Below are 27,211 nucleotides of genomic sequence, written 5' to 3'. Positions count from 1 at the left end.
CTAATGGCATGCCACCCGCACTGGAAAACGCAACCGTACTGGGAACCGAGGTTCCCATGTGGGCTGCGTTTTCAAAAGAAGTGCAGGGACTTCTTCCCTGCGTGTCACGGGCCTGGGAGTCCATTCAAATGAATGGGCTCTTGTGCCCGCACGGCCGCATAGATATGAACCAGGGGTGAAATATTACAGAAAACAGAAATACTTACAAACATCAATCCAAACGTCAAAGTTTGAAACATCTTAAAACGTGTACATCATATGAATTATGTGACAGCGCCTACCTATACCCTTAGGCTGGCCACACATTCGTACCAGAATTCTCAGAACATTTGATGACGTGACGAATGTCGTTTGAAAGTACTTCAAAATGTAGTTTACTTTTACCAATCAATTTTGGAATGAATGAACTGAAAATTTTTCATCCGGCCCCATCAAACTGCCCTGTGACTGGTCAAAAACAAACATCGATTCGACTCCACTAATGAATAAAAAATTAAATGAACATTCTTAGAACAAAAAATTTCAAACAAAATTCTACTAGTGTATGGCCAGCTGTAATGCCTATGAAATGTGTTGGCCTTGGACCCTTTGTTTCTTGGGGAACTTTTACAATAAAGCATTGTTGCCCAGATGTCAGAAGCACGAGAAATGACATTGATGTCCTTTCTCTAGGCTAAAGGAACAGAGTCACAAAACATTAGACTGCTTCTTCTTATTATTATATTATTATTATACAGGATTTATATGGCGCCAACGGTTTGCTCAGCGCTTTACAATATAACAGGAGACAATACAGTAACAATACAGTTCAATACAAGAGGGATTTGAGGGCCCTGCTCCTTGGAGGTTACAATCTAGGAGGGCGGGGTGAGTGGTACAGTAGGTAGTCACTGTGGGGGATGGAGTGGTTGGAAGCGTAGAGGATACCAGATTTAGCAGAGGCGGGATAGGCTTCCCTGAAGAGATAGGTTTTCAGTGAACGCTGTAAGGCAAGTAGAGTATGTGATAATCTGATAGATTGGGGTAGGGAGTTCCAGAGGATGGGTGACGCCCTGGAGAAGTCTTGGAGATGAGCATGGGAGGAGGAGATAAGGGAGCTAGAGAGTAGGAGGTCTTGCGAGGAGCGGAGAGTACGGTTTGGGTGATACTTAGAGATAAGATCGGTTATGTAAGTTGGGGCAATGTTGTGGATGGCTTTGTATGTCATTGTCAGAGTTTTGAATTTTATCCATTGGGCAACTGGGAGCCATGCATTTTGCATTTAAAAATGTTTAAATCTTTAAGTTTAGGGTAGATAAGCAGCTGGTTTGTGGCAAAAGTGTGATATTGCTAGATAAGACGCTGTTTGCTAGTAAAGTGACTGGGTGTGGCTAACGTAACCTTCCTGCTGGCTCCTCCTAGAGTGGGCGTGGCTCCTACCCATTTTGGGAAAGAAGCCAGAAACAGCGTATATAACGGGAAGTCTGAACGTGGTCAGTGGGGAGCCTTCCTATGCAAAAGAGGACGTTCTGATGCTGGGACTTTTGCCAAGGCTATATGGGCTCATTGATTGGTCGTGTTTAACCCCTTTATGCCGGCGCCTCTCGTCCCTTTAAGAGTTTCAGAAGCCGGGAGGTGGGACGGGGTTTAGGGATCATGTGAGCGCCGTGACTTCTCGAAAGAGGACCTTTCCGTGAATACCGGACATGTGTGCTAGGAGCACACAGGGCGCGCTCTCTCAGCACATATTTTTTTATCATTGACCGCAAATGTGCGACCACTCAGCATCTAGGCCGAGATGCCGGGAGGCCGCACATTTGTGTGCGGCCGGCGTGAAGAGGTTAAGGCTTCTCCACGAACCCCTGTGCATTATGGTTCCGAAGGGGTCTGTTCCTTCCCGTCTTCCCATAGCTTTGGTAATGTATTCATTACGCTGTCAAAAGATGTGTTTACTTCATGCTGTAATGCTCACATTACTATTGGTGTGTGTTGTTATGCAGATTGTGATCACTATATATATATATATATATATATATATGATATATACTCCTGTGTGTCATGTGATAATAAAAGTGGAGGTTTTGACACTGCAAGAATACTGCAGTTGGATTCTGTTATTTCATGGAGTGCCGAGTGAATGCTATGATGTGCCAGGGCAGGTGTACATTTGGTAGTGGGTCTCTCACATGCTTAGAATAATGGTGTAAGTGCTGGATAAACGTACCTGTGTATTGTGTGAGTGACTACCTGTGTATTGTGTGAGTGACTACCTGTGTATTGTGTGTATATGACTTGCTTTTGGTTATTGTGTCCAGCATTGCATAATACCAGCCTTAGGTGATTATCCCTAGGCAACTCTTACATCCATATATATCAAGCCCATAACTAAGATACACAACAGAATCCTCCAAATAGAAGGTTGAGGCAAATTATGACGTATGCAGTATGTATAAACCAGTAATGGTGCCATTATAGATACTCCGGGCTAATCTCTACACAGCTATGTTATCATACGTAATTTCTTTATTGGAGTCAGATGCACAGTTTGCCATTTTGGTGGTAGTGGCATTTTTGGTTTTAGTACCATACTTCTAAGCAACGTTCTGCAGAAATATACCAATATATTATAGACCAGCCTGTCCCAACCAGGGTTCTGTGGAACCGTAGGGTTCCTCTAAAGATAGCTAAGGGTTCCTTGAGCAAAGACCAGTGGTGGACTAATCTTCTACCCAATGGCGCCTGCACAGTTGTGGCACCATTCTCACTTGGCTGAGCCAAGTATGTATGGGAACGATTTCTTGCTGGAATCCAATGTACAAATTACTGGTCGCACTGGTGTGTGGTGCATTAAAGATTTAATATAAGCAGGGGTTCCCCGTGATTTTAAAATAGTTTCAAGGGTTCATTGTTAAAAAAAAAGTTGAGAAAGGTTATTATAGACACTTTCCAGAACTGGAATTTGATGTCCAGCTGGCAGAGATATATTCGCCACCATTTTACCATTTGGGAAGTAAAGTGGTGTGTAAAATTTTCCATTGGATCTATAACAATATAGTTGTCTACAGCAGCAAATCTCATCCAGGGTTCCTTGGACCTCTGAGGTTTCTCCAAATGTTGCTATGGAGTCCTTGAGCTGTGGAGGATTGATCTATCATTTGATGGTGCCTGTATGGTTCATGGAACCAACCCCAGTGGGCAGAGCCAGCTGCATGAAATTAAGGATCTTTTAGCTGTCTGTAAGGGTGGTATTCTGATCAACAATGTTCAACTCACCGGCCACTTTATTAGATACACCTGTTCAATTGTTTGGTAACACGAATTGCCAATCAGCCAATCACATGGCAGCAACTCAATGCATTTAGCCATCTAGACGTGGCAAAGATGACTTTCTGATGTTCAAACCGAGCATCAGAATGGAGAAGAAAGGAGATCTAAGTGACTTTGATGGTGGCATGGTCATTGGTGCTAGACGGGCTGGTCCGAGTATTTCAAAAACTGCTGATCTACTGGGATTTTCACACACAACCATCTCTAGGGTTTACAGAGAATGGTCCGGAAAAGAGAAAATATCCAGTGAGCGTCAGTTATGTGGAGGAAAATGCCTTGTTGATGTCAGAGGAGAATGGGCAGACTGGTTGCTGCGACATTCAGATGGTAGGGTAAGAATTTGGAATGAATAACATGAAAGCATGGATCCATCAATGGTTCAAGCTGGTGGTGTGGGAGATATTTTCTTGGCACTAGCAAGGTGTACCTAATAAAGTGGCTGGTGAGTGTTGGGGTGACATTCTTCCAACTGGCCACAAATGTAAGGGGCATTTTTTTCCACTGGCTTGCAATGAATTGGTCTTAGCAAGGGTTTCCCGAGACCTGAAAATTATTTCAAGGGTTCTTCTGTGGTAAAGAAAAGTTTGAGAAAGGCTGGTCTACAGTATTATATTGACATGTAGTACTTTTGGATGCACAGATAATGATGTTCAGGTTGCTTGTGCAACTTTCACCAATGACAGTAATTACAGTATATGGTGCTTTGTTAGAATATTTAATATAGAAGGCTTCAAGTGATGGCTGGATGGATTTTCGGTACAGTATATATAATTATTATACAGGATTTATATAGGGACTGATGTTTTATATTCCAGAATTGAAGTGATATTCCAGGATACTCATTACTTTTAAGTTTGCTTCCAGGACTACATCAGTCTATAATATTGCCAACATTACCCAGCATTCAGTTGGTTCAAATATGAAAAATGATGGAATTATTCTCCTAAGTCCATTGAAATATTACTTTCAGTAACATAAGCCTCATATTTCTCCTTAACATTTGGATTTGAGGATTTTGTGATCCATCCTAGTTATTGGTATGATATTTATTGATTTAGGACTTACCTGGGGATGATTTACCGTACCTAAGGGTTCTAAGGCTTGAAGCAAGATTTGTCACATAAATGACATGATATGTTCTGTATATTTTACAGTTTAATTCTTTTTTTTGTTTAATTTGTATTTCTATAGTAATGTTTAAAATTTTTATATTTTGACAGACATTTGTATGTACATCAGTCTCCTGTAATGTAGGTTCTAATATTTTATATATTACCATGCTCTTTTTTCCACTGTGTAAAAATATATAATCTTTTAATATCAATTATTATTATTTTTTATATTAAGTTTTATTTTTCATACATTTTTGATCTGAGGAGTTTTAGTTTTTTTGTGTTGATTAGCCAATTTAACCAAATGACACGTGACGTACCCCTATCCCCTGCTCCATTAATATTAATTATTATTATTTTTTATATTAAGTTTTATTTTTCATAAATTTTTGTTCTGAGGAGCTTTAGATTTTTTTTTCCGTAAAATGTGTTGATTGGCCAATTTAACCACCTGACACGTGACGTACCCCTATCCCCTGCTCCATTAATATCAATTATTATTATTTTTTATATTAAGTTTTCTTTTTCATAAATTTTTGTTCTGAGGAGCTTTAGGTTTTTTGTTTTTTTTAAAATGTGTTGATTGGCCAATTTAACCACATGACACATGATGTACCCCTATCCCCTGCTCCATTAATATCAATTATTATTATTTATATTATGCTTTATTTTTCATAAATTTTTATTCTGAGGAGCTTTAGGTTTTTTTTTTTTTTAAATGTGTTGATTGGCCAATTTAACCAAATGATACGTGACGTACCCCTATCCCCTGCTCCATTAATATCAATTATTATTCTTATTATTTATATTACCGGTAAGTTTTATTTTTCATACATTTTTGTTCTGAGGAGCTTTAGATTTTTTTTTTTTGTAAAATGTGTTGATTGGCCAATTTAACCACCTGATACGGGACGTACCCCTATCCCCTGCTCCATTAATATCAATTATTATTATTTTTTATATTAAGTTTTATTTTTCATAAATTTCTGTTCTGAGGAGCTTTAGATTTTTTTTTTTTTGTAAAATGTGTTGATTGGCCAATTTAGCCAAATGACACGTGACATACCCCTGTCCCCTGCCCCATTAATATCAATTATTATTATTATTATTTATATTAAGTTTTATTTTTCATAAAGTTTTGTTCTGAGGAACTTTATATATTTTTTTTTTTAAATGTGTTGATTGGTCAATTTACCCACATGACACGTGACATACCCCTATCCCCTGCTCCATTAATATCAATTATTATTATTATTATTTATATTAAGTTTTATTTTTAAAACATTTTTGTTCTGAGGAGCTTGATTTTTTTTTTTTTGTAAAATGTGTTGATTGACCAATTTAACCAAATTACACGTGATGTACCCCTATCCCTACCAGTGGTTATGCTGGGATGGTGTCTGCATGTTGGTTTGATCCGATGCTGTTAGGGGCACAGGTGAGATCTGGGGTCTAATAGACCCGAGATCTCTCAGTAAAGAGTACCTGTCACTGCCATGCCATGGGATGTTGTTCATCCCTAGTGATGCCAATAGAGTTGATATAAAAATGTGTGGGCGCCTATAGGGATCAAATCTCTTCCTCAACACCTTGAAAATAAAGTATGCTCTCCCTAATTCATATTTGTTCAGGTAACTCCACCTACGTCACACATTCCAGCAGCAGTTTCGCAATCAGCCAGTATCTTTTGCAGTATCAGTACTTTAATCCGAAATGCATGACGATGATTTGGTGAAACCATTGTCTAGTATAGTAGTGGCGAACCTATGGCACGCAGTTCCCTCTCTGTTGGCATGCAGAGCCCTCTCTGTTGGCATGCTACCCAAGTCGCCCCAGCAGCCGAGCATCTGATAACGGAGCACATAGGGGCCCATTCGCATGCTCGGAAAGGAGTAGCGGCGTCAGGCGATGACGTCACAAGCTGCGACTCATTAGCCAAGACTCGTCCGGTTAGTGTGCTGCCAAGAAAATTATATATATATTTACCTGGACTGGGACCACTGGACTGTGATTGTAGCAGAAGCCCCACAAGGTAGGAAATGCACTCAGATGCCTTTTTCAGAGCAGGCCAAAAGCTGATAGTCAGTGGAACATTGCCCGTGTGCTGGTGGTCAGTGGAACTTTACCTCCTTCTGCTGATGGTCAGTGGAACACTGCTCCCCCTGTGATGGTGGTACGTGGAACTTTGCAACCTTGTGCTGTAAGTCATTGGAACTTTGCCCCCTTGTGCTGGTGGTCAGTGGGATTTTGCCCTCTTGTGCTGGTGGTCAGTGGGACTTTGCCCCCTTGTGCTGGTGGTTAGTGGCACTTTGCCCCCTTGTGCTCGTGGTTAGTGGCGATTTGACCCCTTGTGCTGGTTATCAGTGGATCTTTGCCCCCTTGTGCTGGTGGTCAGTGGAACTTTCCCCCTTGTGCTGGAGGTCAGTGGAACTTTGGCCCCCTTGTGCTGGTGGTCAGTGGGACCTTGCCCCCTTGTGCTTGTCAGTGAAACTTTGGCCCCCTTGTGCTGGTGGTCAGTGGAACTTTGGCCCCCTTCTGCTGGTCGTCAGTGGAACTTTGGCCCCCTTGTGCTGGTGGTTAGTGGGACTTTGCCCCCTTGTGCTGGTGGTCAGTGGAACTTTGCCCCCTTGTGCTGGTGGTCAATGGAACTTTGCCCCTTGTGCTGGTGGTCAGTGGGACTTTGCCCCCTTGTGCTGGTGGTCAGTGGAACTTTGCCCCTTGTGCTGGTGGTCAGTGGGACTTTGCCCCCTTGTGCTGCTGGTCAGTGGGACTTTGCCCCCTTGTGCTGGTGGTCAGTGGAACTTTGGCCCCCTTGTGCTGGTGGTCAGTGGAACTTTGGCCCCCTTCTGCTGGTGGTCAGTGGAACCTTGCCCCCTTGTGCTGGTGGTCAGTGGAACTTTGCCCCCTTGTGCTGGTGGTCAGTGGAACTTTGCCCCCTTGTGCTGGTGGTCAGTGGAACTTTGCCCCCTTGTGCTGGTGGTCAGTGGAACTTTGCCCCCTTGTGCTGGTGGTCAGTGGAACTTTGCCCCCTTGTGCTGGTGGTCAGTGGAACTTTGCCCCTCTGCTTTTAAAACAAATATACATTTTGGGGATTCTAAGTTATTTTCTAGTAAACAATACAAATGTTTCCATGTCAATTACAAGTGTCTGGCGTGGAGTTCCAGCGATTTGTAGGTATAACTGTGACTTCTCTTTCCCTGCAGATTAATGTATCCCTGTTCCCTCTAAAGTCGGTCCCACACATCAGCGGATATTTTGTATATTATTGCTGCCCTTCAGTGTTACAGATCGGGAAATTTGGAATGTGAGACGGCCCATTGCGATCAATGAAAGCAGAAGCAGGCGAGGTGGAAAATCCCGCGGAGAGGGCAGAGCTGGCGTGATCGTTAAAATACAATGACATAAACACAATGAATTAAAAGATAAACGATACGATTGATTTTTGGCCCGTTTTGATTGGTCCGATGCAAATATCACCGATAAAAAGTGCGGGGACGTGCGGCTGCTCAAATTAATTCCTTTGCAGTAAATAGCCGATTAAAATTCCCTGCCCAATGGCTTAAAAGTAATCGAACTCCCAAAATTGAATGCAGGTTTGGACGGCATAAATCTCTCCCCAGCCTCTGCTGGGTGCTGTGCCTTCTCCCTTCAGTGACACCATCCTGCAGCTCCTCTCACTCAGAACTAATAGCGGTTGTAGCCGTAGCGGAGAAGCCGGGCGAGAGAAAGAAACAGCATGTATACGTTCCGCTCCATAGATGCCACACTCTCCATACACTGCACTGATGACACCCAACTAGCGGGAAACAGCTGTATGGACAGAATGGCTCTGTAACCGCGCGCTTCACACTGTGGTCCTTTACTTGTCCTTATCCAGGACTTGGATGAGCTGACATTCCTTCCACTGACACCAATGATGGGGCACTATTCCTCCCACTGACACCAATGATGGGGCACTATTCCTTCCACTGACACCAATGATGGGGCACTATTCCTTCCACTGACACCAATGATGGGGCACTATTTCTCCCACTGACACCAATGATGGGGCACTATACCTCCCACTGATACCAATGATGGGGCACTATTCCTCCAACTGACACCAATGATGGAACACTATTCCTCCCACTGACACCAATGATGGGGCACTATTCCTCCCACTGATACCAATGACGGGGCACTATTTCTCCCACTGATACCAATGACGGGGCACTATTCCTTCCACTGACACCAATGATGGGACACTATTCCTTCCACTGACACCAATGATGGGGCACTATTCCTCCCACTGACACCAATGATGGGACACTATTCCTTCCACTGACACCAATGATGGGGCACTATTCCTCCCACTGACACCAATGATGGGGCACTATTTCTCCCACTGACACCAATGATGGGGCACTATACCTCCCACTGATACCAATGATGGGGCACTATTCCTCCAACTGACACCAATGATGGAACACTATTCCTCCCACTGACACCAATGATGGGGCACTATTGCTCCCACTGATACCAATGATGGGGCACTATTCCTCCCACTGACACCAATGATGGGGCACTATTCCTTCCACTGACACCAATGATGGGGCACTATTCCTTCCACTGACACCAATGATGGGGCACTATTCCTTCCAATGACACCAATGTTGGGGCACTATTCCTTCCACTGACACCAATGGGGCACTATTCCTCCCACTGATACTAATGATGGGGCACTATTCCTTCCACTGACACCAATGATGGGGCACTATTCCTCCCACTGATACCAATGATGGAACACTATTCCTTCCACTGATACCAATGATGGAACACTATTCCTCCCACTGACACCAATGTTGGGACACTATTCCTCCCACTGACATCAATGATGGGGCACTATTCCTCCCACTGACACCAATGTTGGGACACTATTCCTCCCACTGACATCAATGATGGGGCACTATTCCTCCCACTGACATCAATGATGGGGCACTATTCCTCCCACTGACACCAATGATGGGGCACTATTCCTCCCACTGATACCAATGATGGGGCACTATTCCTTCCACTGACACCAATGATGGGGCACTATTCCTTCCACTGACACCAATGGGGCACTATTCCTCCCACTGACACCAATGATGGGGCACTATTCCTCCCACTGATACCAATGATGGGGCACTATTCCTCCCACTGACACCAATGATGGGGCACTATTCCTCCCACTGACACCAATGATGGGGCTCTATTCCTCCCACTGACACCAATGATGGGGCACTATTCCTCCTACTGATACCAATGATGGGTCACTATTCCTCCCACTGACACCAATGATGGGGCACTATTCCTCCCACTGATACTAATGATGGGGCACTATTCCTCCCACTGACACTAATGATGGGACACTATTCCTCCCACTGATACTAATGATGGGGCACTATTCCTCCCACTGACACCAATGATGGGACACTATTCCTTCCACTGACACCAATGGGGCACTATTCCTCCCACTGACACCAATGATGGGACACTATTCCTCCCACTGATACCAATGATGGGGCACTATTCCTCCCACTGATACCAATGATGGGACACTATTCCTCCCACTGACACCAATGATGGGACACTATTCCTCCCACTGATACTAATGATGGGGCACTATTCCTCTCACTGACACCAATGATGGGGCACTATTCCTTCCACTGACACCAATGATGGGGCACTATTCCTCCCACTGACACCAATGATGGGGCACTAATATATAAATCACCCCTACATCAAGCACACTGCGTGTCATTGGATTACCGATCAGTGCAGACTGCAGACACGCTGAATGTAAACAGGACAAAGTTCACACAGATCTCAAAGCACAGGAACATAGAAAGTAAAGCTGGCAATACACGGCTCGAATTTCACCTCACCCGGCCTGACAAAAGTCGATCTCAAAAACTGACCACGCCGGGTGCAAAATCCTGGTCTGCATAGTGACTGTACCCAATCAGATCCAGGGATTCAGGCAGCTGCGGGTGTTGAGGCTCTCTGATGCTCTAACCAGCTGCTGACAGACTGCTGTACAAATTTACATCAACATTTATTTCAGGTACTTATATAGCGCCATCAATATACGCAGCACTTTACATATATATTGTACATTCCCATCAGTCCCCGCCCCCGAGGAGTGTACAATCTAAGGTCCCTAACTCACATTCATACATACACATACTAGGGACAAATCAGACAGGAGCCAATTCACCTACCAGCATGTCTTTGGAGCGAGGAGGAAACCGGAGTACCCAGAGGAAACCCACGCAGGCACAGGGAGAACATGCAAATTCCAGGCAGGTTGGGTGCTGTGGTTGAGATTGAACCAAAGACCCGAGTACTGCCAGGCGGAAGTGCTAACCATTTAGCCACAATATCCAATAATTGACTCACTTTTACATCTCCAGACATGGTTTCATTGTTTTCAAGCCCTGATGAAGGGTGGATGGAGATACAGCCGCTGAAACGCGTCGGCTTAGACTGGAATATATCACAATGTGGCAAACCAATCAGTAATTACTCATGGCTGCCGCAATCGAGGGCGACCGTGGAAGTCCTACAGTGTGTAGAAGCAGCCGGAATATTATTCAGAGACTCTACAGTCACATGTGATGGAACAATGACAAGGATACAAAGTATCTATATAAAGAATCCTCGGGGTTCCAGCGCCCCCTATCTGTGAATACAATAGCTGGCAACACAGATTCCTCCATTGGTTCAGTGTGGATGGAGAAATGTATAGCCTGCTGAATGAGGGACACCTAGAGGTGTGTGTGTGGAATTACACCTTTGCAAAAAAAAAACAAAAAAATTACATTTAAAAAGAAAAAAGCTGACAGGGAGGATCATTAAATCTTTTTCTCCGCCTGTCAGCATTTGTGTACACAGAGCCGCACAGCGATTGGTTAAGTTACTCATTTTGTTTGGTTGCATTCGTAACAAATTTCATTTCGTCTATTTGTTTTTCGACCAGATTAGAATTTTTACCAATGGAGTCCAAAGTATTCAAATCGAATTTGAATTGAATTTGAATCGAAAATATTGAACGGATCTGAATTCATTTTGAAGAATAGCTGGTTCTTTTCTATTCAAAATTTGAAATTCGGAAGACAGTTATATAATTTCTATTTTATTCTATTCTTATTTTTTCCTATTCTAGTCTTTTATAGTTTATTTCCTTTACTTTCTATTCTATTTTATAGTTTTCTTTTATATTCTATTCTATTTTATTCTATTATATTCTTTCAAAATTTGAATTACGGAAGAAGGCTACATTCTTCCAATTTTATTATATTCCTTTCTATTCTATTTCTTTTTTTCTATTCTATTTTATTCTATCCTTTCAAAATTTGAATTCCAGATGAGGGCTATATTCTTCCTATTTTATTATATTCTTTTCTATTCTATTTATTTTTTTCTATTTTATTTTATTCTATTCTTTCAAAATTTGAATTCCAGATCAGGGGTATATTCTTCCTATTTTATTTTTTTTTTTCTATTCTATTTTATTTTATTCTATTGTATTCTTTCAAAATTTTAATTCCGGGAGAGAGCTATTTTCTTCCTATTTTATTCTTTTCTATTTCTTTTTTTTTCTATTCTATTCTTTTATTTTCTATACTATTATTTTGTTTTACGCTATTCTTTTCCATTCTCTTTTATTCTATTCTATTATTATTTTCAAAATTAAAATTTTGGAAGACAGCAGTTTTCTTTCTACTATATTATTTTCTATTATATTCTACTCTGTTTTACTCTATTCACTTCTATTCTATTGTTTTATTATATGCTATTCTTTTCAAAATTCGAATTTCAAAAAGGCGGCTATATATTATATTCTTATTTTATTACACTATTTTTTCCTATTCTATTTTTTAATTTTCTATTCTATTTTATGCTATTCTTTTATTTTCTATACTATTATATTCTGTTTTACTCTATTCGTTTCTATTCTGTTGTTTTATTCTATTCTATTCTTTTCAAAATTCGAATTTCGAAAGGCGGCTATATATTATATTCTTATTTTATTACATTCAATTTTTTCCTTTTCTATTTTTTTATTTTCTATTTTATTTTATGCTATTCTTTTATTTTCTATACTATTATATTCTGTTTTACTCTATTCTGTTGTTTTATTCTATTCTTTTCAAAATTCGAATTTCGAAAAGCGGCTATATATTATATTCTTATTTTATTACATTCTATTTTTTCCTATTCTATTTTTTTTTCTATTTTATTTTATGCTATTCTTTTATTTTCTATACTATTATATTCTGTTTTACTCTATTCTTTTATATTCTGTTGTTTTATTCTATTCTATTATTTTCAAAATTCAAATTTTGGAAGACAGCAATATTCTTTCTACTATATTCTTTTCTATTATATTCTATTTTTCTATTATATTTCTTTAATTTCTATTCTATTTTATGATATTCTTTTATTTTATATACTGTTCTATGCTGTTGTATTTAACTTAATTCTTTTCTATTATATTCGTAATTAAAATTTTGGAAGACGGCTATACTCGATTTTATTCTTTGATATTCTAATCTTTTATACTTATTTCTATGTTTTTCTAGTCTATTCTATTCTTTTATTTTTTATACTATTCTTTTCTGTTCTGTTTTTCTTTTCTATTCTAGTCTGTTTTATTCTATTCTTTTCAAAATTCGTATTCCAGAAGACTGCTATATTCTATTTTTTTATATTCTTTTCTATTTTATTTTTTTCTATTTCTTTATTTTCTATTCTATTTTATGATATACCTTAGTTTGTACACCCCTTGAGGGTTAGGGACTGATGTGAATGTACAATATATATGTAAAGCGCTGCGTAAATTGACGGCGCTATATAATTACCTGAAAAAAAATAAAATTATATTTTTATTTTTTATACTATTCTATTCTGTTCTGTTTTAGTGCATACTTTTCTATTTAATTCTTTTAAAAATTCGCATTTCAGAAGACGGCTATATTCTTTCTATTTTATTTTATATTCTCTTCTTTTCTATTTTATTCTATTTTTATTTTCTATACTATTCTTTTCTGTTGTTTTATTCCATTCTTTTCAAAATTCGAATTTTGGAAGACAACTATATTCTCTTTTATTATATTCTTTTCTATTCTATTCTTTTTTGTTCTTTTTTTTTAAATTTCTATTTTATTCTATTCTTTTATTTTCTATACGGTTTTACTCTATAGACAGCTGTATTCTATGTTATATTATTTTCTATTTTATTCTATTTTTTTTCTATTCTTTTCCGTTTTATTCTATTCTATTCTTTTTGAAATTTGCATTTCAGAAGATGGCTACATTCTACCATTATTACACACAGTCTTTGAAAGTCTTTGAAGGAAATCAGCAATAGTCAGCAATATGTTTATATTTCGAATCTTTTTTCAAATTCGATTTAGTTTTTTATTCATATTTCGGACCAAATCTTGTTTCATTATTTCAGATTCAATTGAATTTGTTACTATTGTAATTCGGAAACTCGGATACATCCAGTTCTCCGAATTTTAATTCAGAACTAAACAAACCGCACCTGTCCATGTGGGAGTGATGTCATCACGGCCCAGCCTACCAAGCAGCTGAAGATTCAGGACTCGAAGGAACCCCAGGAGAAGATGGCAGCACCCATGACCAATGGGAGCACTGAAGGCCACCAATAGCCAGGTACAGTATTGTTTTGGAGGGCCTTGGCACCTTCAATTCCCATTATGGCCTAATTAGATTGTCAGCTTTTGGGGTAAGGTCCTCCTGAAGGTTGTTTCCATCAGCTGTTTCAGCCACCTGTGGCCGCTGAGCCTTGTATGTTTCACAAATAATAGCCATAATGTTTTCAGTATCTTTATTTCCTAAGATCTTCAGCTCCATCTAGTGGCCATAATGCAGTATTTTCCTGATCGAGGTATTTCAGTGAAATACTGCACTGTGGCCACTAGATGGAGCTCACTGTCATACAAACATAGCAGACACATTGCAGTGATTATTCTGTACTACTCTTCATGTATTCGCACATTGTTTATATACAACACACATGGACCCCTTTATGCTGTGATCAATGACGTGTTGTCACAGTTGACACTGCCAGTTGCTACAGAGAGAGATCACTGTGGACCCCCTCAAAATTATGCTATGGTGCCCCCATGATTTGGAATTATGCTATGGGACCCCAGTATTTGGAGTTATGCTATGAGGCCCCATGATTTGAAGCGATGCTATGGGGTCCCGTGATAAGAAGCTATGCTATGGAGCCCCATGATTTGGAGTTACACTATGGGGCCCCATGATTTGGAGTTACGCTATGGGCCCCATGATTTGGAGTTGTGCTATGGGGCCCCATGATTTGAAGTTGTGCTATGGGGCCCCATGATTTGGATTTATGCCATGGGGCCCCATGATTTGGATTTATGCCATGGGGCCCCATGATTTGGATTTATGCCATGGGGCCCCATGATATGGATTTATGCTATGGAGCCCCATGATATGGAGCCCCATGATTTGGAGTTATGCTATGGAGCCCCATGATTTGGATTTATGCCATGGGGCCCCATGATATGGATTTATGCCATGGGGCCCCATGATATGGATTTATGCTATGGAGCCCCATGATTTGGAGTTATGCTATGGGGACCCATAATTTGGAGTTATGCTATGGGGCCCCATAATTTGGAGTTATGCTATGGGGCCCCATAGCAATATTTTGATAGGTTCACAGTGGCCTCTCTCTGTACAAACTGGCAGTGTTGGCCAACAGAATCTGGTGACATAGCAATGATCAGGAGGCAGTGTGATGGGCTCCCAATCACATGATCACTGTGACAACCAATCACAGCGGTCACATGATCAGGAAGCCGATGTAACGCCTCTGCTGTTGCGATCTCTTAAAGGGCCAGCTCCCCCTGGTGGGAAGAAGTTAGACTCCATTCACACTTGTGTGACTTTCACTGTGACTTAAATGCGACTTTGATGTGACTTTGGATGAGTGTGACCTTGGTGCGACTTTGGCTTTGACCAAGGATATTTGTTTCTGCTGTACAAAGTCGCACACATGTACAACATTCAGGTGCGATTTTCATGCGACTTTGAGGGTTTGCATGAGGTCTACGGCCCTCAAGTCGCATGAAAGTCAGACTAAAGCAGTGCAGGAACTACTTTGAAGTCGCACAGATATGAATGTTACCCATTAGGAAACATGGGGGGCGACTTGTCATGCGACTTTGGACCCCAAAGTCGCATGCCAAGTCGCATAAGTGTGAACGGAGGAATTGGTGCATTTCAGAAGGAACTGGAGCACATGGGGGGGTCCCTGCAAATGATCCCATGTCACACATACAGTATGGAGAAACAGAGGGGAGGATCATGTACAAAAGACAAGACGAATCTTCACCTGGAGGAAAAGAAAGAAAAGGCCACTATCGCCTAGCCAATCGCACGCAATGTTCGCTTTTTTTTTTAGCGCAGTTAACAAAATTAAAGGATTTTGTTCAGAAACAATTTTATCCAAACTGTGTCTTTGACCTATCGCTGGGCTTGTCCACAGTGTGCACCAACCCATGGCGTCCAATCAGAATTCACCCAATTGGCCTCTATGGGCTCTTTGCAACTTATCATTGGTGTTCGTATTACATCATCAAATAAGCCAGTAGAACGACTTGCAGCAAAAAAAAAAAAAAAAAAAGAAAGATGGCGGATGACAAGGCGGGAGAGGTATAAGCAATTCACACAAGACGGGAAGTTTGCAATACAGGGTGGTAAGACACGGGACAGCACAACACATACATGCACAGACAGTATGGGTAGGACGCCTGCAGGCGACACAGAGGCAGACTTACGTGACGAGTCCGGCCGACGGACTACGAGGAGAGAGGGCAGCATGTTAGCGGGAAGAGCAAAGAGAGTCCAGTTACATGGGAGTATTAGCGTCATATAAAATGGTCATTTACTATCCTATTCAATAAGCAAGGCGAGCAGTAAAGTGATCACAGCAACCAATCAGAATTCACTTTGCTAAAACCAGAACGCTACACAGTTTCTGATTCTGTGCGTTGCCGCTTTCACTCTTTTTTTTTTTATTGCAGGAGCCTGTTATGGGCTAAGGAACCATTTACACATAAGCATTCCATTAATACGCATGAGGCAAGGCACACGTTAACTCATTAAGCATTCATTATGAATTGGCTACTGATGCACCGCAGTGCGAGAAAAAAAAAACATACAAATTGTGGTGCATCGGTGCAACATGTGTTAACGTGTACCTTACCGCAGGCAATTCGCAAACCTTTTTTGAAAATACCAATCTGTGTTGTGGGGAGCTTCAGTGGATTGGTCTCAACTGTACAACGTGCTGGGCTACCATTCTCTGTGAATGGCACCAAAAGGCAGTGCACATAGAGCAGGAATGTTGACATGCATTTTTGCAAAGTGCTTTTTAAGGCCCCGTTCACATATGTAACAGGAAAGCGTTCCGGTTGCTCAATGTTCAAATTGCGATTCTCACGTGACTCTGTGTGTCGCATAGGGCCAGCCCACTCACTTGGTCTAAATATATCTGTACAGAGCTCTGTGTTGATTGTCAATGCAGAGCTCTGGGCTGTGATTAGACACAGCCGATCAGCAGGTCCTGGCTGTGAATCTTTGGCCAGGACCTGCCGACAAACTCAAAGCTGGCAGGCAGGGGCACACATGTGCTCCCTGTAGCTGGAAGAGGCCAGCGACGTACAGGTATGTCATAGTGCCTGCACTGGCATTCTGCAGTCGCTGGTGAAGATAATATTCTACATATTATATATATACATTATATATATACATATATATATACATATACATATATATATATATATACATATATACATATATATATATATATAAATTTCTTCCCCTTAAAAAAAAAATATTATATACACATATACACATATATACACATAGACATATATATACATACATACATATATATATCTGAAGAATATATTTAAAAAAAAAGATTTTAAATAATATTTATCATATATTTTGTATTATATAAAAAACACATGTCAACATGCATTATAGATAGATAGATAGATAGATAGATAGAATTTTTTTTTTTATTAAGGGGAAGAAAAACATTATATACATATTTATATATAAAAAAATTATATATATATATATATATATATATATATATTTAATATGTAGAATATTATCTCCACCAGGCACTGGAGATAATATATATATATATATATATATATATATATAATATTTATATAATTTTTTTTCTTCCCCTTTGAAAAATTTATATATACATACAGTATATATATATATATATATATATATATATATATATATAAATAATTTTATATATATGTATGTCACAGTGCCTGCACTGGCTGTCTGCAGTCGCCGGTGGATATAATATTCTACATATTAAATAAATAAATAAATATATACAGTGGGGATCGAAAGTTTGGGCATCCCAGCTAAAAATTTGTATTAATGTGCATAAAGAAGCCAAGGAAAGATGGAAAAATCTCCAAAAGGCATCAAATTACAGATTAGACATTCTTATAATATGTCAACAAAAGTTAGATTTTATTTCCATCATTTACACTTTCAAAATAACAGAAAACAAAAAAATGGCGTCTGCAAAAGTTTTGGCACCCTGCAGAATTTATAGCATGCACTGCCCCCTTTGCAAAGCTGAGACCTGCCAGTGTCATGGATTGTTCTCAATCATCGTCTGGGAAGACCAGGTTATGTCAATCTCAAAGGTTTTAAATGCCCCGACTCATCTGACCTTGCCCCAACAATCAGCACCATGGGTTCTTATAAGCAGTTGTCTAGAAAACTGAAACTGAAAATCGTTGACGCTCACAAAGCTGGAGAAGGCTATAAGAAGATAGCAAAGCATTTTCAGATGTCAATATCCTCTGTTCGGAATGTAATTAAGAAATGGCAGTCATCAGGAACAGTGGAAGTTAAAGCAAGATCTGGAAGACCAAGAAAAATATCAGACAGAACAGCTCGCAGGATTGTGAGAAAAACAATTCAAAACCCACGTTTGACTGCACGATCCCTCCAGAAAGATCTGGCAGACACTGGAGTTGTGGTACACTATTCCACTATAAAGAGATACTTGTACAAATATGGTCTTCATGGAAGAGCCATCAGAAGAAAACCTCTTCTACGTCCTCACCACAAAAATCATCGTTTGAACTTTGCAAATGAACATATAGACAAGCCTGATGCATTTTGGAAACAAGTTCTGTGGACCGATGAGGTTAAAATTGAACTTTTTGGCCGGAATGAGCAAAGGTACGTTTGGAGAAGAAGGGGCACAGAATTTAATGAAAAGAACCTCTGTCCAACTGTTAAGCATGGGGTTGGATCAATCATGCTTTGGGGTTGTGTTGCAGCCAGTGGCACAGGGAACATCTCACGAGTAGAAGGAAAAATGGATTCAATAAAATTTCAGCAAATTTTGGATGGTAACTTGATGCCATCTGTGAAAAAGCTGAAGTTAAAGAGAGGATGGCTTCTACAAATGGATAATGATCCTAAACACACCTCGAAATCCACGGGGGATTACATCAAGAGGCGTAAACTGAAGGTTTTGCCATGGACTTCACAATCTCCTGAGCTCAACATAATTGAAAATCTATGGATAGACCTTGAAAGAGCAGTGCGTGACAGACAGCCCAGAAATCTCAAAGAACTGGAAGACTTTTGTAAGGAAGAATGGGCAAAGATACCTCAAACAAGAATTGAAAGACTCTTGGCTGGCTACAAAAAGCATTTACAAGCTGTGATACTTGCCAAAGGGGGCAGTACAAGATATTAACTCTGCAGGGTGCCCAAACTTTTGCAGACGCCATTTTTTTGTTTTCTGTTATTTTGAAAGTGTAAATGATGGAAATAAAATCTAACTTTTGTTGACATATTATAAGAATGTCTAATCTGTAATTTGATGCCTTTTGGAGATTTTTCCATCTTTCCTTGGCTTCTTTATGCACATTAATACAAATTTTTAGCTGGGGTGCCCAAACTTTCGATCCCCACTGTATATATATATTAATTTTTTTTAATTTTTTTTTTCTGTTTTGCCTTAAAAAAATTATATATATATACACACTGTATATATATTATTTTAAGACATTTTACACAAATATTCACTGGTGCAATATCAATCACTGTCATTTAAAACACATTTGCCTGTAAGATTCATCGGCAGTGAATGTTTGCTGAATGTCGCTCTGACTGCTGTCTAAATCCCCCTTCATTGTACTGGGCTGCCATTCTATCCAGACACTACATCCCCATTAAACTATAATACACCATAGAGGATTCTTATTTATTTTAAGGGGCTTTTAAGGTGCCAAAATGACATATAGATATCATAAACTATATCATAAAATCATTAAAAAAATCTATTATTTTTATTAGATCTTCAAATCACATAAAAAAAATTAATGAGAAAAAAAATTAAATCTCTTAATAATAAAACGATAATAACTTTTTTTTATGATATAGTTTATGATATCTATATATGTCAATCTGGCATCTTAAAAGTACAATTAAGAATTATTTGTGGTATACAGAGCATGATGCAAACATTGCACACACAAAGACCCGGCACTTTTAGAAAATGTTCATTTTTATAGTTACCGTTTCATAATACATTTAAAGTGTACCCGTGCCCAGACTTAGGATGTTATAATATTTACAAATTCCTAATAAAAAGTATAGCAGCTTTAAAGCAAGCACTCACTGACCTCTGTAGCTACTTTTACTGTGAAGTTGTTCATTTTCAAAGATCCTCAAAGATCACAACAAAGACTCAAACAATGGCTCTTTCACAGATGTGGCAGCCCGTGCTGTCCCTTGCTGTCCCCCTGAAAAAGTGGATCGCTGTTCAGAGGGTGGTTGTCAGGGGGACGGGAGGCAATATGTCACCTCCTCAATGCCTGAACACAGTTGCATTGTGGGTGCAGCACAGCCTCATTCACTTGGATAGGTTGGATTTGGCGGCAGAACTGCCCACCGAATGCAGCAGGGGGTATCATTTTTGCCACAAAGACAAGCCTCATGTCTGCGCTGTGTGCAGTCCATTGAACATGATTTCCTATGGGACAGGTTCACATCTGCGCGTTTTCACCCGGTGCGTTTTTGGAAAGGGTCAGGGACGTTGCGTTTCGGTTCTATAGACTTCAATTGAGACACTGCAGAAAAGCACGTAGTGCATTTTTTGATGCGTTTTTGATGTGTTTTGCATTTTGATTTTTAATCTGCCCAGCAACAAGATTAAAAAAAAGAAAAAAAAATGCAGCAAAAATGCAAAACGCACTGCAGAAACAGATCAAACGCAAACGGCATAGGTATGAACCTAGCCTTAGAATCATCAGAGTCCTGCAGGATTTTCTTGCGTTTTTGGTTCTATTCTATAGACTTCAATGGAAACGCTGCAGAAAAGCATGTATTGCATTTTTGCTGTATTTTTGCTACATTTTTGTTACATTGATGCTGCATTTTGTGTTTTAATCTGCCCAGCAAAAAGTTTAAAAAAATCAAAATTCAGCAAAAAATGCAAAACGCACTGCAGAAACAGATCAAACGCAAACAGCATAGGTATGAACCTAGCCTTACAATCATCAGAGTCCTGTAGGATTTTTTTGCCTTTTTTGGTTCTATAGACTTCAGTGGAAACACTGCAGAAAAGCATGTAGTGTGTTTTTGCTGCATTTTTGCTACATTTTTGTTGCGTTTTTGCTAAATTTTTGCGGCATTATTGCTGCATTTTTGCTGTGTTTTTGCTACATTTTTGCTGCATTTTCAATGCTATTTTTATATGTTTTGAGTTTTAAATCTGCCTAGCAACAAGAAAAAAAAAAGCGAAACATTAAAAAACGCGGCACAAACACAGGAGCAAAAAACGCAACGCAAAACGCAATGCAGAAACGTCTGAAACGCACATTGCATAGGTGTGAACCTAGCCTTAGGTACAGGGAATATCTCCTAGACCTGCACTCTTTAGGATGCAGCCAGTGACATAACCAGCTCATGCATGGAGCTCCGAACTGTGGCCGTGACTCACGTGCGCATGCATGGGAGTGACATCATCGCGGCTTGGCCATTTATACAGCCGGTGAACCCGGAAAGAAGACCCGATGAAGATGGAAGCCCTGCCAGGGGTGACAACACGCCGCTGGAGGGCTTTGGTTTAAGAAAAGTATTCTGTAATGTGCTAGTTTTTTTTTGTCTTGATGTACTTTAAGAGGGCAGTAAATCTATGGCTCAACCACCTATTTATACTTCCCTCTTATTGCAAGATCTAAGTTTCTAACAGCTTACAAATGCCTGCTGCTCTTCACAATGCATATAGATACAGAGGTGACTGAGGTCTTGCTTTGACCACCTGCCTACTGACGTTTGTGAAACCGCAAAGTGATGGAAACAGACAGCAATAAAAACCCAACAGAAGAACCCCCATCAATAACCCCCCTGCCCCCCCCCCCCACTTCAGCCCACACAAGCACATTATAATTATATTATATAAAATGTATTTTTTTTTCACAAAATAATAATTATATTCTTATATTCTAATTATATTATTTTTATATTATATTAAATTTATATATTTTGTATTTTCCCAAAATAGTTTTTATTGGCAGTAAAAATAATTTTTTAAACACTAATCAAAGTAAAAAAAAAAAGGTTTCTTTTTTCTTTCTATTTCTTGTCTATGTGTTGCATAAAAATAAACTTGTGCAAGACATTACCAAAAGGAACCTAAAAAAAAAAAAAAAAAAAAAAAAAAAAAGGATGTATTAGTTATTTAAAGCATTGCTGAACTTTATTGACAAATAAACAGACCCATGAATTGCTCGGGTTCATAGGGAATGTAGAGGTGTGGGAGCTGAAGTGGTTATATAGATCACATATATATTGGGTATGTCACCAAACAATTATAATTAAAAAAAAGAAAAGAAAAAAAAAAGAAAAGAAATGTTTTTTATGAGCAAAACCCACTTGCTAGTCTGAAGAGTAAGCCCCAAAGGCAGGGGCGGACTGACAACAACAGGGGATCATGGGGCCCCTGTGTCCTTGCCCAAACTCAAAAAAGCCTATGAAAAAGGTACCAGGGACATCTCATGGGGCCCCCTACTGACCCCAGGCCCTCAGGCAGTGCGGGAGTTTCCAAATGGTCAGTCCGCCCCCGCCCAAAGGCCTTTTCTAGGTATAATAGGTCTCCAATGACAGCTGAAGCATCACTATAGGTACCATGAAGTCACATAAATGTCAAATATCTCAGGTGTGGGCTCATATCTGTAAATGCTGAAAAAAAAAATCCTTGTCCTTTAAACCCCATCATTTGTCAGTTACAATGACCCCCTTTGCCGGTACCAAGCATGCACTATTGATTTATATATTGTTAAAAAAAAAAATCCAAGAGCTGATATAGTGCAATAATGTAATGAATACGCCGTACAGACACAAAAGATTGCTGGAAAATATTATTTATTGCTGCAGGAATTGGCGGCTTCGTCCTCAGCGCACTGTGGAGTAAAAAAAATACAATTTAAAAAAAAAAAATCAGAAAGTTGTGCAAGAGAGACCCCTGCTGGAGAAACGGGAGTCCTGACAATTGAAAAAATTCAAGGAAGACTTTTTACTCCGAGTATAGTATCAAGTCAATGAAACTCCAGGGCTATTGATCTGGTCAGTTAAGTAGCGCAGGGCTTTGTTAATCACTTTCAGCTGCTTTGGTGTTAATGAAATCAACAACAGGTGCACTGGACGGGCAACAATGAGATGACCCCCAAAACAGGAATGGTTTTACAGGTGGAGGCCACTGACATTTTTTTTCTCTACTCATCTTTTTGGACTGTTTTTCACTAGTTTTGCATTTGGCTAGCGTCCGTGTCACTACTGGTAGCATGAGGCGATCCCTGGACCCTACAGAGGTTGCACAGGCAGTCTAACTCCTCCAGCATGGCACATCAATACATGCCATTGCCAGCAGGGTTGCTATGTCTCCCAGCATAGTCTCACGAGCGTGGAGGAGATTCCGGGAGACAGGCAGTTAATCTAGGAGAGCTGGACAGGGCCGTGGAAGGTCCTTAAGCCATCAGCAGGACCGGTATCTGCTTCTTTGTGCAAGGAGGAACAGGATGAGCACTGGCAGAGGCAGAGAAGATGATCTCCAGCAGACCACTGGTGTGAATGTCTCTGACCAAACAATTACAAACAGATTTCATGAGGGTGGCCTGAGGGCCCGACGTCCTCTAGTGGGCCTGTGCTCACTACCCGAAACCATAGAGCTGGATTGGCATTTGCCATTGAACACCAGAATTGGCAGGTCCACCACTGGCACCCTGTGCTTTTCACAGATGAGAGCAGGTTCCCCCTGAGCACATGTGACAGACGTGAAAGGGTCTGGAGAAGCCGTGGAGAACGTTCTGCTGCCTGTAACATCGTTCAGCATGACCGTTTTGGTGGTGGGTCAGTGATGGTCAGGGGCGAACTGACAACTCATGGGGCCCCCGGGCAATAGGGGATCATGGGGCCCTGTGTCCTTGCCCAAACTCAAAAAAGCCTATGAAAAAAGTACCAGTGGCATCTCATGGGGCCCCCTACTGACCCTGGGCCCTCGGGCAGTGCCCAAGTTTCCAAATGGTGAGTCAGCCCCTGGTATGGGGAGGTATATCCATGGAGGGACGCACAGACCTCTACAGGCTAGACAATGGCACCCTGACTGCCATTAGGTATGGGGATGAAATCCTTGGACCCATTGTCAGACCCTAAGCTGGTGCAGTGGGTCCTGGGTTCCTCCTGGTGCAGTGGGTCCTGGGTTCCTCCTGGTGCAGCAAGTCCTGGGTTCCTTCTGGTGCAGTGGGACCTGGGTTCCTCCTGGTGCAGTGGGTCCTGGGTTCCTCCTGGTGCAGCAAGTCCTGGGTTCCTTCTGGTGCAGTGGGACCTGGGTTCCTCCTGGTGCATGACAATGCCCGGCCTCATGTGTGCAGGCAGTTCCTGGAGGATGAAGGAATTGATACCACTAAATGGCCCCCACGCTCACCTGACCTGAATCCAATAGAACACCTCTGGGATGTCATGTTTCGGTCCATCTGCCGCCGCCTCTGCCAGGTTGCACCTCAGACTGTCCAGGAGATTAGTGATGCCCTGGTCCAGATCTGGGAGGAAATCCCCCAGGACACCATCTGTCGTGTCACCAGGAGCCTCCCCCGACGTTGTCAGGCATGCATACAAGCACGTGGGGGCCATACAAACTACTGAGGACCATTCTGAGTTGCTGCAATGACATCTCAGCAAAATGGACTCGCCTGCTGCATCATTTATTAAAGCGTGACATGTTTGGTATCTATTTACTCGATGTAACATCATCTTTTATATTTTACAAAAAAAACTATGTTATATATTTTGCTTTTTTTCGCTTTAAATTCATTACAGTGTAAACTGTGTTTGAGAAATCGTTATGTAATACCATGTGACCTAGAAAATTGCAACACCTACCACTTTATTCTCTAGGGCCTCTGATTAAAATATATATATAATGTTTGAGTAATTTTCTAGCAAATAATAAAAAAAAAACAGAAAAATGTAAAAAATGATTTTTACATGTAGGAGAGAAATGTCAGAATTATGCCGGTTATGCATGGGACCGATTTTTCATCTGAAAATGAGACCTAAGAATAATCGGCCGATTTTCGCTCTGTTAGTGGGGTCAATTGCACCGGCAGATTTTCGTGGTTCCTCCCTTTTCGATGACCAGGCATGTTGGAAAATTTGTGAAAAACTTCAGATTTTTGACTCAATGATGGTCAAATCATACGATTGTTTTTCCGAAAAGAATATGCGCGTGAGCCGTGACCTGGAAGGAGCAGAAATTTCATCTGCTATATGGGGTGACCTTTATGACTCGGTCGGCTGATTTTTGAAATCATTGATGACACCATCGGATTACCGAGCGAACAACGTTTTCGATTTTCGGACGAAAAAATGGTTCGTAATTGGACCCGTGTATGGCCTGCATTAGCCTGGATGGGAAGTGGTTAATGAAACTGAAACAAAATCTGTGGGGGGAGGGGAGAGAGAGTTCATCAGCCTCCTTCAGGTGAGATCCCGGGGAATGAATGGCGACTCACGACTGCGGGGTGTTGCAGCGCCATCTTGAAAGATTTGGGCTACTTGGCATTTCCCAGGATATCGCCTTAAGGATGCCAATGTCACCCTCACTTACCTGCCATAGGCAGAAACAGGGTGTAATGAAAGCATATTAGGGGTCATTCACATTAGCAGTTAGGGGGGGTGGTTAAATACAGTGGTTACGCTGCATTTTTACCACCCAACAGCTTCCCTCTTTAGCTGGAGAGGCAGTGCCCAGGGATGTACAGCTTTCTGTGATGGTGGGGCACTGTTCCTATATTCACAGCAGAGTTGTCACTCTCATGTAGACTGCCCCTGCTTGCACTGTGCGGTGATGAGATGTTAGGGGGCACGGCTTTTAGCCTCTAACAGTTAGGGGGTGGTAAAATACAGTGGTCACACCACATTTTTTACTGCCCAACCGCTACCCTCTTAAGCTGGACAGGCAGTGCCCAGGGATGTACAGCTTCCTGTGATGGTGGGACACTGTCCCTATGCTCACAGCAGAGTTGTCACTCTCATGTAGACTGTCCCTGCTTGCACTGCTGGGTGATGAGATGTTGCAGGGGGCACGGCTATCAGCCTGTCACTTGTCAATCATCTGTTGGCCACATTTAGCCCCACCCACTATCTTATTTTTAACTGTATTGATGTCACTACTAGGTCTCTGTGCTTCTCTATGCAATGCAGGCAGATAATGGCTACTGGTAGGGTGTAGCACATAGCTTCCTAAAAGCATCACAGCATGCAGCTTTAGTACTCCTCTCAAGAGTCCTGATGTAAAAAGTGGGCTGGCTCGTGGGAGGAGTTATGCAAATATAAAATGCCTGGATGGGTGGGTGTCAGACTGGAGAAGTGGGCGTTCCTAGGCAGGCTATATTTGCATACAGAACACCGTAGGTAATACCCACAGGCAGGGGCGGACTGACCATTCGAGCACTCGTGCACTGCCCGAGGGCCCGGGGTCAGTAGGGGGCCCCATGAGATGCCCCTGGTACCTTTCATAGACTTTTTTGGGGGTGGTTTGAGTGTGGGCAAGGACACAGGGGCCCCATGATCCCCTATTGCCCGGGGGCCCCATGAATTGTCAGTCCGCCCCTACCCACAGGTGATCCTGAGCCTCCATGATTAAAAAGAACTGAAATCCAATGATAGAAAGGGGCGGGCCAGAGACTTCTGGGAAAATCAGTGAGCCAATCGCACAAGCCGGAAATTACATCCAGGGGGCGCTCTTTGCACCATCCAGAGCACCTCCAGGCAGCCACATTGCATTTTACAGGCAATTACAGCCGCTTCAGATTTAAGAGGCTATTTTTTTTTGTAACATTCAATCACAATATGTCTGGTGTCACAAATGTGACTGCGCTGGTCCGGGGTCACCCCTCTGTGTTTTCTGATGCGTTCTGCGGAAACGCACACCCATCCATTTATCACGATTTCCTACGGGACAGGTTCACATTTCCACGTTTTCACCCGGTGCGTTTTTTTGGAAAGGTTCTGAGACTTTTTTAAACCGTTTCGGTTCTATAGACTTTTTTGATGCGTTTTTGATGCATTTTGTGTTTTAACCATTTCAATACCGGGCAATTTACCCCCTTCCTGCCCAGGCCATTTTTCAGGTTTCAGCG

The 27,211-nt window shown here is 41.1% G+C and overlaps 1 protein-coding gene across 2 annotated transcripts in view; it reads right to left on the bottom strand.

Moving 5' to 3' along the window:
• GABBR1 (gamma-aminobutyric acid type B receptor subunit 1) overlaps positions 1 to 27,211 on the bottom strand; it is a 291,334-nt gene that overhangs the window by 188,829 nt on the left and 75,294 nt on the right. For both annotated transcript variants that reach the window (XM_089660238.1, XM_089660239.1), the window contains exon 6: positions 16,283 to 16,303. In XM_089660238.1, the coding sequence (XP_089516364.1) occupies positions 16,283 to 16,303 (21 nt within the window). The remainder of the gene's footprint in view (positions 1 to 16,282; positions 16,304 to 27,211) is intronic.

This window comes from Staurois parvus, unplaced genomic scaffold, assembly GCF_062004578.1.
Source record: "Staurois parvus isolate SC_StPar_1 unplaced genomic scaffold, SC_StPar_1.0 ptg001220l, whole genome shotgun sequence".
Classification (NCBI taxonomy): Eukaryota; Metazoa; Chordata; class Amphibia; order Anura; family Ranidae; genus Staurois; species Staurois parvus.
This window is presented reverse-complemented; position numbering and strand designations above follow the sequence as displayed.